General features: G+C 34.3%; 2 protein-coding genes across 2 annotated transcripts; both read right to left on the bottom strand.

Annotated features, from left to right (window-relative positions):
- Positions 1-16: 16 nt before the first annotated feature.
- LOC110842830 (sodium-dependent nutrient amino acid transporter 1) lies at positions 17-3450 on the bottom strand. Its single transcript, XM_022088661.2, has 21 exons — positions 3313-3450; positions 3045-3248; positions 2852-2981; positions 2757-2780; positions 2605-2698; positions 2478-2542; positions 2241-2415; positions 2029-2180; positions 1850-1968; positions 1772-1784; positions 1623-1713; positions 1413-1562; positions 1319-1335; positions 1203-1247; positions 959-1113; positions 856-898; positions 665-796; positions 509-610; positions 398-441; positions 289-339; positions 17-220 (listed from the first exon to the last, which is right to left on the bottom strand). Exons 1-21 carry the CDS (start codon positions 3313-3315, stop codon positions 83-85), a joined length of 1947 nt encoding a protein of 648 aa, XP_021944353.1. The 5' UTR covers positions 3316-3450; the 3' UTR covers positions 17-82.
- A 306-nt stretch (positions 3451-3756) lies between these two features.
- Positions 3757-15393, bottom strand: LOC110844593 (apolipoprotein D). Its single transcript, XM_022090835.2, has 6 exons — positions 15045-15393; positions 9657-9776; positions 8088-8218; positions 4793-4989; positions 4613-4719; positions 3757-4539 (listed from the first exon to the last, which is right to left on the bottom strand). Exons 2-6 carry the CDS (start codon positions 9774-9776, stop codon positions 4393-4395), a joined length of 702 nt encoding a protein of 233 aa, XP_021946527.1. The 5' UTR covers positions 15045-15393; the 3' UTR covers positions 3757-4392.
- Between the last annotated feature and the right edge of the window lie 426 nt (positions 15394-15819).

Below are 15819 nucleotides of genomic sequence, written 5' to 3'. Positions count from 1 at the left end.
TGCTTTCACTGTAAAATTTCCCGAGTGTAACCAAATTTTTTATTTTCAATTTTCTAAAAACAATAAATTCCACAAAATGAGATCACAGGCCCGACTTGTCACGTAATCTTTCAAAAAATGTTCTTTGATCCGCCTGACTAATGAATTCCTTCCATTCTTCACGTTTCTTTAAATTCCGTGGACCCCAGTCGTATTTTGGCAGAAAGGTTCCCTTCAATTTCTGCGGATTAATATAATAAAATGTTAAATTTTGTAGAAATTTTTAGAAATTCTAATAGGAAAACCAACCTCCATCCAAGTAATATTTGACGATTTGTACATTGCATGAAGGCCGCCGACCTGTTAAAAAAATTGGGTCAGACCAATAACAATTTCGAAATTAAACTGATAAACTCACGGGAAAACAAATCAACGCGGTTACGGCAATTATCCAGCCGCAGACTGAAATTGTTGAGAAGTTAATTAACCTGATTAATTATTTTTAAGTTAAATGTTGATTTTTCTTTACCCGTGGCAGAGACGGGATAATCCATGTCGTTATATTGAAGACTTCCGTCCGTATAAAGCGAGTAGACGAGCAGGATCACGAGGAAAATTGGGATCAGTGCGCCTACAAATTGATTTTATTAGTTAATTAGTCAATAAATTCTTTAATTGACATTACCCCAGCAGATTTTCCAATACCAGCCCAACTTGATCCCCAGCATGAATTCCATGTCGTTGATGAACTTGTACAACCCGTAGCACCACGCGACCCCCACCATTTCCAACGTGCACATCGTGTAGATCACGAAACCTGATAAGAAGATATCGTTAATCCTTAATCGTTAAACCAATTAACCACTTAAAACTTACCTCCACCGTAAAAATCGACCAAATCCAACATCCACTGCCCGCCCTGATTAATTGTGCGTATAATTAGTGGCATTTCTCAATTAAGAAAAATTTTAAATCTCACCGGAGTAACGTAGATAAGCCCGACGGCGCACCCGAATAAGCAAATGACTCCCGAAACCATCCATCTTTTAAGGACGGGATATCTATCACAGAAAATGGATGCAATTGCACCCGCGTCCGCGGAGGCGGAGCCCACGCCCAAGGTGAACAGCATTCCTGTTAATAATTATTTATTTATAATCACAGAAATAGTTATTTATTTATGTTAACTGATCACAGAAAATTGTGACTAATTTTAAAAGTACCAAAGAACAAAACGGCGAATAGTTGCGGAACCCAGTCCATTTTTGCTACATAAATTAGGGATTTTTTAAATAGAAATTGTAGCTATTTTTTAAATCGTTTTTTTATGTATCATTACCAAGTGCATCCGGATAGCTAAAATGGTAAAGAAATCCGAAAAAATTAAAATAATGCCATGAAAATAAAGTTAAAACTGAAGAATAAATACGTACACGATGAATGCGAGCCCTGATCCCGATTTGACCACGGTCTCCACATCAACGTCGCCCAATTCATGAGCCAAATTCCCCAAAATGGCAAAAATTGTAAATCCTGCGAGCAGCGAGGTGAACGTGTCCATGAAACTTACGACCAGGGAGTCTCTGCAATTGAAAATTAGAGAAAGTTATGAATTTGGCATCGTTTTTCGTAAATTTAATTACCTGTAAATATTGTGATGAAACGGATTGTACGAGGAGAACATGATTATCGAACCGAATCCAGTGTTCAGCGAAAAGAAGCACTGCGTCACGGCTGCGTTTTTTTTAATGATTAGTTATAATGCTAATTTATTTTAAATGTTTTTACCCACCTGCATACCACACCTGAAAATAGCAATTATAATTAATTACGATTAAAACAAGTTAATTTCCTGACATTTCCCACTCACCCCCGGTTCATACAACTTTTCCCATTTCGGTTCGATGAAATACTTGATCCCGTTCCACGCTCCGGGTAAGGTGACCCCTCGTATCAACAAAATGAAGAGGACCACGTAGGGGAAAATGGCTAAAAAACATAATTAGCTATATAAATACATATCGAAATAAAGACGAGAAAAATGCCCACCCGTAAAATAAGCAACTTTCCCACTGGATTTGACCCCCTTCATGATCGTAAAATAGATCAGGAGCCAGGACGCGACAAGGCAAAGCGTCAGTTTCCAGTCGGGTGGACCAATCCCGTCGTCAATGTTGTCGTACTCTTTTAGCACTTCGACTCTGGGATTTTAATTAGTTTTTAAATTTTTAATTAATCACAGTTTAAAGTGTGAAACTCACTGAAAGTACATTTCCGGGATGGATCCGTTAAGGAGCAAAACGGATCCGTTACAGTTCCCTTCGCCAGCCCAGTTTTCGTTACAATGCGCCCAGGGTAAGTTCTTTTGGAAGGACATTATGAAATAGTACACGGCCAGGGCGAGGATTGAACAGTAGTACGTCAGCACGCAGAGGGCTGCAACAAAACGTAAAATTTATTTTAGTTAAGAGATTGATTTAAATTAGTTAAGTGCTTACCAGCCACCATCGTCCCAAAACCAACGCCCTTGAAAAACGGGACGCATTTCCAGACTTGTACTTGACTTTGGGGAAATTAGGTGTTTTATAAAATGAGTTAAATGGAATTTTTTAGTTAAAATCTCACCTATAGGATGTAAATTGTCCTAAACACAGCTCTAGAAAGTAGATTGGACGACCGATAAAGATCAAAACTATGAAATATGGGATGAGAAAGGCACCTGAAAAAAATTTAATTAGTTGTAGGTGGAGTTTTTCATATAATTGTAAATTTCATACCTCCCCCATTTTCATATGCTGTCACTGAAAAAGATAATAAGAAAGTTATTATTTTTTTAAAAATTGCAAATTTTGAAGAGGATAAAAAAACTCACCTGGAAAACGCCACACGTTCCCCAGCCCCACGCTCATGGAAATGCAAGAAAATAAAAATTCCCATTGATTATCCCACGTCATTCGATCCGTAGTTTCCTCGTTGGACTCTACTTTTCCTGGACTTTTCTCCTAAAAAAATTATTAATTTATTAATGATTTAATCTTTTACAGTATAATTATATCTAATCCCACCGTTGGCCCAGAACTTTCTCCCACTGGTGAAAGTTGCGTGGTTGGTGGCGTTGGTGGAATGTATTCCGGTGGTGCTTCATCTTCAAATCCTTTGTTTTCTATCCCATTTTCTGGGTCGGCTTTCTTTTCATCTTCCATTTTATTAAAGCTGGTGCTGGGTTTCTCTTCAGCTAAAGTTACGTCCTCGGTGGTTGAATTAGGGTCCTACATTTAATCAGCAAATTCCATTAAAAAATCCAATTAAGAAAAATAACTCATAATTTCATACCATTTTTTTAAAAAACGCAATTTAAAATTCCAAAATAAAATCCATGTAAAAAATACCACTACTACTCCATGATCAAAAATTACATGTTTAAATGGCAGACTAGAAATATTCGGTCGGTATCACAAATAAAACCCTCAGTGAGATTGATCATTAAATAATCTCAAGTTTTATATCAAGTTAAATTGCATATATCTGCATATCAGTTGTGACGCTCTAACCTCGCATTCCTTGATTGATATCGTGTATATTCGATCAAATTCGATGAAAAATTGGACAATGGACTTAAATCTGATGAAATAATATCGACAATTTGCAGTTGGGCATGTTTGGTCAATGTGTACGATTGTGTAATTGACACGGATTGAGAAAATTGCTTGCGGAAGAATCACGGAGTGAAATTATGCTCACCTTTTGTCAAAGAATAAATGTCAATGACGTGTTAGGTACAATTGAGTATTAATTTTATTAACGAGTCAGAGAAAAAAAAACAATTGACTTAAACTAACTGGCACATTTTTTATTTAATTAGAAATTAAAGTTATACTTTAACAAAGGCTGTAATAAATTAATGCCTTACACTTTAATTAATTGTCCAGTTTGTGAAACTATTTCCGCGTAACACCAGCAAAACCAAAACTACTTTAAAGCACTTTTTTTCTAAATTATTACAAATTTCATTATTCATTCAAAACATGTGCTTGTGCATTTAATCAATTAAAATGCGGGTGCACGACGTGTGAATGTTTGATAAAATTAATGGATTTGCGTAATCTCTTAATTTTACTATGATTAATTAAGTATTATATTATATAACATTTATTCGTACAAAAAAAACAGTCACGTTATCAAAATCATACGTCATTTAAGGAGGGTCGATTTTTTTCCTTATTAAAATTAAGCTCCCTTAAATAATTTTTTCCAAAAAATTCGTCAATACTCTAAAAATTAAACGTCAAAGGTGGGTTGATTCCTTAATAACTTAACTTAATTAACTTAACAAATTCTTCTCCTTAACAAAAACCACCAACAAAATTGCATAAAATCGCATAGCTCAACAACATTCAATTTAAATTAGACAAATTAAAAATAATTGTATTTCTTCCTTCCAAAAATATTGGTTAAAGAGGCCAAAAACTTCCGGGCAGAATTTCGATCAAAGGAATTCGACACGACGGAGTTTTCACTTCGCACGGAAACTGCAACGTTCACGCATTGGTGTTGGTCGACCTGGTGGAATTTTTAATAAAATTTTAAGTTTCCGGTATAAATTTATTTAAAAAAAATGATTCAAAATTTCCACCTTAATGAGTCGTTTAGGATCCAACCCAAGAACCTTGATCTTATCATAAATACGATGAATAACTTGTTGCGGGAGCAGTGCCGTACGTCCCAGCACCCAAATCGATTCTGCACAAAAAAGAACAAATTAATCACAAATTCCCGACAAAAAAAATCCATTAAAAACTTAAAAAAAACCCACTCGAATGCTGTCTCCCCCTGCAGAAATCGTCACACGAGTAAACAACAGCGTAGCTCTCATAATCCGTGTCAAGGATCCAATAGCCAAACTCCAAATGCGTCGGCGACCCCGGCGTGGGCGTCATGCTCAGCGTCATTCGGGCCGATTCCCCATATTCGAAATTTGCCAGGCCGTACGACACCTTTGGCATCCCGCTTCTGTAAATTTTTTTTTTAAAAAAAAGGTCAAAATTTTTATAATTATGCAACCACGCGGATAGATTTACAGCATCGCCGCGGTGACTTTATAACCCGTCATCATGATTTTTTTTTCTCGTCTTAAAATTATTACATGTGGGTGACTTTGCTTTATTTTGTGGTTAAATTCAACGCATCACAATTTTTATCGTAATTGAATGGATGTAAAATGGTGATAAGAAAAAAAACGAGTCAATTTGTGTCGTCGTCTTTGTGAGGGTGCGAGGTGTGTGTGGATTTTGTTGTGTGTTTACATTATGGGAAAATTGTGGTGATTTATTGTGTTGCGGTGTAATTTATGACAAATCATGCTGCTCACACACGATGGGTGGCTGTGGCGTTTATGCAATGATGACATTTGGGTTTTTTAATAGGTTTGGTAGGTTTTTGGGGTTTTTTGGGGGGTGATTGAAGAGTTTGGGGAAATTTTGTAAATTTCTGAATCTTATAACAGATATTAACAGATCTGAATTATTAACACAGTAAAACAATCCAAATATATTCAAAGAATCATTCCAATTTCCTTATTTAAATCCCTTAAAACAGTAAACGCCTCGGAAAAAAATATAAAAATTTACAAAACGGGAACTTCCAATTTTTTCTTAAATTTCTTTTTTCCCCACTTTACAAGACGTGAGTGCATGGCTTGTTTGTCAAATAATTTGATTAGTTAGAGTCACACTTTGTCGCCGTTTGTTATTTCCTCTGTCTCTCTCGTATTTATTTTTTGCCAGGCTAAAAACCGGTAACGCGACGCGTTTAACGGGTACACAAGTGGGAATTTCTTCTCGGAATACACGTTTTTACCAAGAAAAATCCTGCTAACACTAACGTAAAAATATATTTTCTGTGTACGGAATATTTGATGGAAAGAAATAATAACAGATTTTTGTCCATCGGATTAAATTGTCATGTTTTTTACGTGACGTAGAGTTCACAGTTATTTTGTAGTTCATATTTATGCAAATCGACCAGTTCTTCCTTCCTTCTTCCGTCGTCGTCGAAAGAATGATTGAAAATTGTGCGTGAAACAATCATCGCGTGTTAAAAAATTGGGAATGTAAAGAGATTTTTAAGAGACCACCACCGGAGGAGATGGTTTGGATTTGTGTTCTTATTAAGAGGGTAAATAGGAGACGAATTTGTAATTTGTTTGGTGGTTTTAATTTCCAGTGGGATTTGATTTATTTTAAAGATTGGAAATTTTTTGAGGATTAAAAAAAATTGCACCTGCTATTTTTCTTTTTCTGAATGAAGTGCATTCCTTCACTTTTTGTGTTAAATGAATGAATGTAGTTCATGGGATTGAGCGGAGGGAGGAGGTGCATCTCTTCTTCTTGAATTCAATGCAATAATTGAATTGTGGCTGAATAATGTCGTCGCGTGTATTGTGTTGATTGCAAATGTGGTGCATTTCATGTCACACGACGCGATCCCGCATGAAAAGAAGTGAGGAAAGAGGACACGACGGGATATGAAGACGACGACGAGATGATATTTTTGGATTAGAGAAAGACTGGCTTTGTGGAAAGGAAATAAGGTTTTGGTATAGTGGTGATTTTTTTGGGTGTGGTCAACTGTGTGGGGGGGAGATTTGAGTGGTTTGTAGGTCGGACGTAATAGTGGCGTAATAGTTGGGGTTAGGGATTTTTTCTGGGTTTTTTTTATTGAGGTATTTAAGAGAAGGTTAAATTTAATGTTTTTTCGGTGATTTTGTAACTTTTAAGAAGTGGAATTCTTTGGAATGGCAGATTGTATAGGAATGGAAAACGGATTTAGAAAAAAAAATATCAATTCTGATAGAAATGATGAACCTTCTTTGATCTAAAAGTCACAGAAAATTAATAAAATTCATGAAATTTATATTTTGACTTTAAGGTACCACAAGAGGTTGAATATTTCAATTTTTTCTGGACTTAGCAACATGACTTTTTAGAGAAAATGAGTCAAGACATGAAGTACGGCTCCGCATAACAACAAGAGCATTTGGGTATTTTTAAGAGCTCCCCGAGATGGAGGGGGTGGACTTTGAGGTCATAATGGTTGTTATTTGGAATCATTATATATTTCTGCAGGGTGTATAATCCGTTTATGGGCTCACTTGTGTCAGGTGATGAGATGTGAACCATTTTTGTCCTCAGAAACATAAAATAATATGGAGGGGCAAGTATAGAAATGCTGTTTCGGAAAGTATGGAAGAGAATATGGAAATGAGACCCATTATGCTCCCTATGTAAAACTATTTCGCACGATGTGGGAGTCGTTCCACATTTGTGCTCCGTATGGTTTGGACGCTAGGACGTTTTAAAAAAAATTCATCATGGTCGACTATTTTGGCTATAAATACGTAAGTATAAGTAACAGCAAAAGGGGACATTTACCAAAATTTAGAGCAGTAAATTTTTTACAAAATTTGTATTTGAACCAAATTTCTACCTACTATAATTTCTGAGAAAATTACAATCAAAGTTAGTGGTATAATTCCTTGCCAACTCTCTTGTGGTACCTTAAAGTCCAACAATAAAATTGATGTTTTAAATCATAAGCGTCGTATGTAGAAGTCGTCATAATTTTGAAAGTATTATTTAGTGGTCAAATGTGGTGGGTTTTTTTAAGTCGGACGTAACGGTGACGCAATATTTTCGTTCTATTTACGAGAAAGATGAATTTAATGTTTTCTTCTATGATTTTGTAATTTGTTAAAAAATGGCAATTCTGATGCAAATGAAAGGAAAATGGGCTTTAGAAAAATAACAATTATTCAGATCATTATAAATCTAGTATTATTTAAATGCCACCGAAAATTAATAAAATTTCCGTTTTGACGTTAAACTCAAGCAATAAAATTGAGTTTTTTAAATCATTGAAATTCAGAAGTGTCGTAATGACTGATTATAGATTGTAGATGACATAATTTTAACTTTAAAAGTATTATTTAGTGCTAATTAACTCAATTTTAGCATTCACACCAATAAGCCACCACCATTGAACTTTATTAAAGCACAATTTCCCCATATTATTACAGGAAATATTAACCCCTTTCTAACAAAAAAACTTACTTTTCCTGAATGGCCGACGTAAGAATCCCAATCCTTCCATCCGGATTATACGTAAAGTCAATCTTGTTACACTTCGTATTCACCTGGTAATCCGAGTAGTATCGCTCAATCTCGTACCACGTTCCCAAAAACTGAAATACATTTTAAAAAAAAAAACATAATTAATTTCCAAACCTCAAACCCCCATTCATCCCACATCTGCTGCTTTTTTTACTCTCTAAAAAATCCACATCAAATATCCACTCCATTGTTCCCTCATTGTTCCCACACACATTCCAGCCTCACATACACAACAATACCACCACCACCAAGAAAACACCGTTTGAACACTTTCTCAACGCAAAAATTTATGCAAAATATAAATCTGCCAACAAACAAGACACGCAAAAAAAAGAAATGATTGTCAACCCGTTAACTTTATCTCACTTGTCAAATCTCTCGGTATATAAAAATATTACACACATCTCTCCCAAAATTTTATTCCATTTGTTGTAGTAATGCTCATCAAAATAAATTTCTTTCTCACAATTTGAACCATGTTTTTTTCGCCACACGGCAAAAGTGACTCGACACAATTGGATTTAATTTAAAGTCGTCTCTCTTCTTCGCATAATAAGAATTGGTTTAGTCTCTCGAATGCATGCATAAAAAGCATCAGGTGTAAATTCCTCTCTCCGAGATGGAAAGTCTCTAAGGCCAGGAAGAAGCAGTATTTTACAAGTAAAGCAATGTGTATTATGAGGAAGTGAACAATACTGACGACGATTCTCTTGAAGGCTTATTATTACGCGGATTATAATGCAACCATTTCCGTCAGTCCTGTGGAAATTTCAGGAGATCCACTGCTACGACTCTAAAAATAGACCAATTGTTCTTAAATCTCTGTAACTCTTGATTTCTTTTCCATCAGTGGAATTTCAAGACTTGCTTAAAAAAAATTCGGTACTGTGTCCAACCAATCCACTAACCCAACGTTTTTTTTAAATAAAAAAAATTTTAATCTCTCTTCCAAATCGCCAACACTTTTCTCACGGCGAATATTGCCCTCTCCCATTTAAACTCCAGCCACTAAACCCCACTAAATAATTTAATCTCTTTATTTATCGATTAAATCCAACCAAGCTTAACAACAATAACATCACCACGGCTTCAAGTTGGTTGAACTTGACGTGCGACTGATGAGATGACAAAAATTGCCTGCCTCGTTATCCGAATCTCTCTCTCTCTTATCACTCGGGAGGGGAACAGATGAGTAATTAGACGAAGCGTGAAAAATCTTTGGGCTAGCAAAATTCTAGAGAAAAAGGATTATAATTTGGAGTGTGTATGAAGAATGAGTAAAAGTAACCCGTCCGTATCAATAAATAGAGATTGAAATTGGTCCTAATGGAGATTTTTTTTATTGCATAGGCGGATTTGTGCTAAAATAAAAGCTTTTAAGAAAATCTGGCTTAAAAGATTAGCGAAATGTTTGCCGGTGCGTTAAAAAAAGTGCGAAACATGTGAGGGAAATTGCTTACTCTGAGAAGTTGTAAAATTCATGAAATTTCAAATTTTCAAAAAACTTACCTTATCCGGTGAAAAATTCTTCATCACGGGAATCGGCGGGCATGATCCCTCCATTAAAACTTGTCCCATAATCGTTGTCGATATCCCCACGAGTATCAAAAGCACCACCTCCTTCACCATCTGCAAATTCATAATATCCAAAATTTTATAACTAAATCCCATCTAAAACCCCCCTCTAAACTAAAAGAAAATGTGCAGTTGCACTTTTTTCTCTCTCTGAATGCAATTGTGAAAAAGATTTAATCAATTTTCTAATTTAACAAGCGACACGTTGGACTTGGTTTGGTTGTCCATTTGACAGAATAAAAGGTTGAGGTTGAATTCCGTTCTTTATTTATTTATCTAACGGGACACACACCTCCTTGGGTTTCGTCAATTCAATTAGAGATTCAACGAGCTGATGGAATTGCTACCTTTTTTTCTCATCTCCCATCTCTAGAGATCGCTATCTTTCGGATAATATTGTATCTTCAAAAATGATAACTCGTCGTCACACAAAACGGGACAATCAAATGGAATAAAACTGCATTCGTAGTAGAAGAATTTTTTCTGGTCAGCCGAAAATGTGTCTCAGTTTCGAATTTGGAATTATTACGAGGGGGGAGGAGGAGGGGAGTTTTTGTGATCTGTCAACATCTCACCACCCGTTAGGTTAAATGAGCTTAAAGGATTTGTTACCCATGCGGGATTTGACTTCTTAGTGTCAAAGGAGTGACTTAATTAAGCCGGCATTGTTTTTAGGACGACGAGTAAATTCAGGGTTTTAAAAGAGAGAGATGCCAGTTAACAGGATGGTTTACATGGATTTTGTTCCTTAAATGGTGTGGAGGAAGGATGTCGTATTTGGATGGCTATTAAAGAGGAGACGATGGCTATTATTTTGACTTCGGAGAATTTAAGAGACCAGGAGAGTTTAGTTTGCTAATTGAATTTGACATGTGTGGAAAAATTCTAGGATGATTTTTGCATGTTTTGAAAATTATTGGAGAGTAACTGTAGTTTTTTCTTGAGGGTAAAATATTGATTTCCAGTTTGTTAACTGAGGTTCAATTATCTGCTGTTCATCCATCTCATCTCCCAATTAACTATTGGTACTAAATTTTAATTGGTTTGTGGTGTGGTTTTTTGCTTGCGTAATTATAATGTGCGGTTGCTTGTAGTAAATTAAAAAAATGTATAATGCGTCTCCGGGATGGAAATTGAGACTTGGGAGATTTGATGCGTTTTTACGCATGTTAAGTAAATTTGAATTGCTAATTTTTAATTTAAAAAAGTTTTTTGTTTAAACCTGTAATTTTTTTTACGTAAGTTTTTGTTTGTATTTGAAAAGTTAATGAAATATTAAATAAGAGGAAGTTTGTTTATAAAAACCGATTTAAAAATTGTAAAGTTTTTAAGAACGCAATTTCTTAAACACTTTCTTAAATCTTACATGTTCACCTTTAAAATGAATTAAAAATTCCTTCCTGATCGTAAAAAAATTCCATAATTAAACAACAAGAATCAACTTGAATCGTGTACCTAAATTATTCCAAAGCAATTTTGCCATTCCTGAATTTTAAATAATCGATAATGAACTTGTACAATTAGCTCGAGGAGATTTTTTATGTAATGCAAATATGTAAACAAAAGTGAATTCTTATAAAAAATAATAAGTATACCTATGTAAATAAAATATTTTACGCATCCGAATATTTCAATCATTTATTAAATAAAGTAATTTCTCGAGTCAAATTTATTATGAAATTTTTTGCAAATTTTGATTTGTAAGATGAGAGATGAGTAATTAGATGTTTTATAAAAGCCTGATTGAAATGTCTGATTATTAATCGAAAACCAGTTCAATTTCGATTTCTGCAAATATTGAAAGGATTTTGGAGCTTTTTTTGTGTAATAAAATTTGGATTTGATTAATTATTTTAGGGAAAAACAAGGCGAAAAAATGGGAATCCCGACGTAATAATAATTTGGACGTATCGTATTTTTTGATTATGAAGATTTAGTTATTTAAATAATATGCACAGAGAAGTAACAATTTCAGGAAATGATTTTTTCGCTTATATTTTAATTTACATATTAAGCAAATAATTTACCAAATTGAGTCATCAAAATTCTGTTTTCGTAAATTTTATTACATAATTTATCATCATTACACACAAAATCTTCCTTCCTACACGTCAAACTATCCACATTTTCCTTAAAAAAATAACTGGGCCAGAGTGTAACAGACGAAAAGGTAGCAGTCACACAAAACCCAGTGACAAAATGACCACCCAGCAGAAGAAAAGCAGGTAAATCCTTGAGCGATTATGATTCGATCCATCTACTTTACTAAACCATGTTACACGAGATTCTGCAAATTTCTTACACAAAAAAGTGGGATTCTTATCTTTAAAGAGATTCATCTCACTTAAAAAACCTTTGTGTGTGTAAAAGGATTACGTAATCTCGGGGGTAATCTGAGGAAATTAGCGAAATTCCTCGATTTTTACGCAGGTTTTTTACCCCCAGATTTTAAAGAGATTCGCAACAAACGGGACGTGCCAAATCAAAAATGTAGAGCTTTTTTGAAAATTCCATTTCAGAAATTTCCAAATTTTAAAACTGTAAATTCCCATAAGTTCCCAATTGAAAAAATGCAATAAACCCACCTCGAAAACTAATTAATATAAAAATCTTTATGAGATCTACCACATCACTCCCGCGGCGACCGGTGTCACTTTATTTAATAGAGTTGACCCTTCTCCGCGACCCTCATCTCATGAAAAATGTTGCATGACACGACGACGGAAGACAAATGAACGTTTAACACTTTTTATTATTTCAAATATCAATTACACAAAATCTAACCCCAGTTTTGATGATGTAGACAAAAATTCACATTTTTCACACAGTCAGAGGCGGATTGATAAGAGAGGAAATTCCGTCTGTCCATCTCTCTCTTTATCAGTTGCAATCATAACTTTGACACTTGTGATTATTTAAGAGGATGAGGACTTATATAACTCTTTTTTTTCCTTATTAACGTATGCCCATCAAGAAAAATGTGACATCATAAAATTTAAATCAGTCAGCGAAACAATGGTGAATGTCAACTTGGATTTAAATAGAAAATTTTGTTATGCAAAATTATTCCGAATTATAAAATTTGTGATGACAACTTCCAGCCACTTGTTTTTCGACGGGATTTTTGACCTCATGCAGTGTCAACTAGTTGCGTGTTGAATGTGTGATGGATGGGATTGGATGAGAGAACAATGAGCGGTTTAAAAACAATGTGAAATAAAGACATTATTTTTTTTGTAATGGAAATTTTAAAAGTCTGAATTTTTGGGAAATAAAATAAAATCCTGTTACATTTCCTTTTTAAAGAAATTGTTTCCTAGGAAAAAGTCGTGCCAACACCGCACCCAAGTTTTTTTCTCAAAAGATCAATAAATCAGCCCGCAATTTAGACAATTATATTAAAATCTGGAAATTTGTTAATAAGGAAATTTGAATAATTTTCCAATATCTCTGATAAAAGAGGAAAAAAATGACAATTTCCGCATTTCCTAATCCAGCAGGCGTTTAGATTTATGGCCGTCACGAAGCGTTTCGATAATTTACTTGTCGTCAGAGTTCGTGGCTTATGGCTTCATTTCCGAAAAACAGTGTGATTCTTATGGAAATGGTCACTTTAAAAAAATAACATTTACATAAAAATTTTGAAAAAAAAACTTTTAAAAAAATCTCCATTAAAAGAAATCCAAAATCCAAATCAACTCCACACCTGTTCTCCTTAATAAAAATCTCATTACTCTAAATTCATGTGGTTGTGACCCAATAACCCTCGTCGATCCGAAAGAGTAACCCAAATTATTTCGCGACCATTTGACCACAACAGAGATCATTTTTCCAAAGAATTCGATTTTTTCTTTTTCGCTGACATCACTTTTCTTCGCGAGAGGAAAGAAAGGACGAATTCTTTGACTCACTTTTTCTTCATTTCATAAATTGTATTCTACTAATTTTCTATAGATTTTTGTTATAAATTTCTAGGTTAGGGTTAGGGTGGACTTTTTTTAATGAGAGTGGTGATGATACGACAGTTTGTGTTACTGAATTTTATAGACATTCATCTCATGAGGTGCATAGGAAAAAGCTACAATTTTCATGGGAACTTCCATTAAGAAAAATCATCAGTTTTCTTTAAAAAATTGTGTTGTTAAAATGGCACGATCATCGCGAGAGGTTTGCAGATTTTTGTGAATTTAAGAGTTTGTTTAAAGTTTAAAACACTTTAAAAACTTGGATTTAGGTTATCACACAGTATGAAAATTTCTTATTAAAAAGAGCACTCTGAGAACTTCCCCCTGGAGGTGGTGGTCGCCCTTCCAGAAATAATTGACCGAAAAAAAACGTAAATGATTTCACACCACAACGATATGACGCCAAATTAGCAAATGGCATATTGCATTTAAACAAAGGAAGGCATTTCCCATTCAAAAAATGGCTTATTTAACGGTTTAAACTGAAGAGAAGTGTGTGCTCAATTATGTCGCGATTGAGATTGCTAATTCGGAGATGGTCTCGAGTGATACATGAGGATTTAGTTTGGCAAATATGGACATGTCATGAATTCCTTTCATTGATTTAAAGATAAAATTCTAATTAATTGACATTGCTAAACGGTAACAACCACTTTACAGAGAAGAGCTATTACCGGTTCGAATCATGAGTGGATGCTGCAGTTTTTATTTTTAGAACTCGTATATGCACACAAGTTTGGGATTTAGGTCAGGAATTTTATTAGTGCAGTTAACGAATTTTTAATTAAGTTTAATTATGCAGAAATTTTATTACTTTTAATTCTTTAATTCTTGTTTAATCATGTAAAAAAATCGTTTTTTAAAGAAAATCTCATCTGCATTTTTACAGTTTCCAGAAAGAACAGCTAAAATAAAAATCATCGAATATTTATTTCCTCTTTTCACAAAAATTAGCTAAACGAGAAAGATTTATTTAACAAATATCCATCGACTGTGACTTCCGTTTTTTTTTCTTACTAAACCATCGCACGCCTATCGTTCTTGCCAAATAAATTTTTGTCAATTCCATCAACTGTGAATTACTCAAGAAAAAAAAAAAGTAAACAACCTGCCATGTCTCTTAATCCTTTCAAAAGGTAAATTCTAATCCTTTAAAGTCGGAATAAAAATGCAAAAAGCGGATGAATTAGTCATAAATAAATTCTGTTACTTAATAAAGTTTAACCAGGTGGTGGATCTTTAGCTGACTAATAATTTTGCCATAACTGCACTTATATTTTCTACCCATTTTTTTTACACACCGCTCTTATTTTCTATTAGATTATAAATAATTAATATAATAAAAAATAGTATAAACCTTTAAAAATTTGTAGCGAATTTCGTTCCACGAGAGACTCCTCCGACCAGTCAAGTGTCAAGTGCAGTTGTTTCCGAGACACAATTGAACTGAATTCTCGGCAGACAATGCGACGAGAAAAGAATTAAAGAAGTCAGTGTCAAGAAATAAAAAAACACAAATTAAAGGAGAGACACGATTTATCAGAGAGCACTTTTTGAGACGGGGATAGTAAAAAAAATAAATCAGCCAGGGAGGAAAGTATTGAATTTATTTTTACGAGACAAATTTGAGACGACGACGGAATTTCTGCGAGTGTGAGTGAGGTGAGATTTGTGCAAAGGCTGAGCGTAAACTGGAAGTGAGGAGGATGAGACGGGTGCTTTTAAGAAGAAGGCACTTCTCTCTCTCACCTGTCTCTAATCTCAAGGTAATTTTTGGCCAAGGAATAAAGTGATTGCGTGTGTTGGTTAAGAGAGAAATAGAGAAATGGGAGATGGTGGTGTGGTGGTGGTGGATTTATTATGCCAATTTTTGTCGAGTGGTGTGGATTATTTACAATCTGTTTTTAAAATTTTGGGCTTTTTATTGATCGCATATTTAGTAGAATCGAATCGTTTTATTGTTTTCACTTATTGCGTGTTTTTAGGAAGGAAAGCTCCTTTTACACTTTCATATTAGCGAATTAATCAAATTTAATTAGATGATTTGATATTTATTTGGATTGACACTTTCTAGTTTTATTTGATTGGAAGATTGCTTTATTTTGTGATTTGGAATTAAATGGAAGTGTGGA

This window comes from Folsomia candida, unplaced genomic scaffold (assembly GCF_002217175.1).
Source record: "Folsomia candida strain VU population unplaced genomic scaffold, ASM221717v1 Fcan01_Sc002, whole genome shotgun sequence".
In the NCBI taxonomy this organism is placed as follows: domain Eukaryota; kingdom Metazoa; phylum Arthropoda; class Collembola; order Entomobryomorpha; family Isotomidae; genus Folsomia; species Folsomia candida.
The sequence above is the reverse complement of the archived record's forward strand: the minus strand, read 5'-3'. Positions and strand labels throughout refer to the sequence as shown.

Excerpts from the sequence above, each read along its gene's own strand:
- LOC110842830 (XM_022088661.2), bottom strand. Across the intron at positions 2,699-2,756 it reads AGCATATGAAAATGGGGGAG|GTGCCTTTCTCATCCCATAT; the intron begins GTATGAAATTTA and ends AATTTTTTTCAG. Across the intron at positions 797-855 it reads GGTCGATTTTTACGGTGGAG|GTTTCGTGATCTACACGATG; the intron begins GTAAGTTTTAAG and ends TCTTCTTATCAG.
- LOC110844593 (XM_022090835.2), bottom strand. The coding sequence starts at position 9,776 with ATGGTGAAGGAGGTGGTGCTTTTGATACTCGTGGGGATATCGACAACG. Across the intron at positions 8,219-9,656 it reads AGAATTTTTCACCGGATAAG|TTTTTGGGAACGTGGTACGA; the intron begins GTAAGTTTTTTG and ends AATGTATTTCAG. Across the intron at positions 4,720-4,792 it reads CAGGGGGAGACAGCATTCGA|AATCGATTTGGGTGCTGGGA; the intron begins GTGGGTTTTTTT and ends TTTTTTGTGCAG.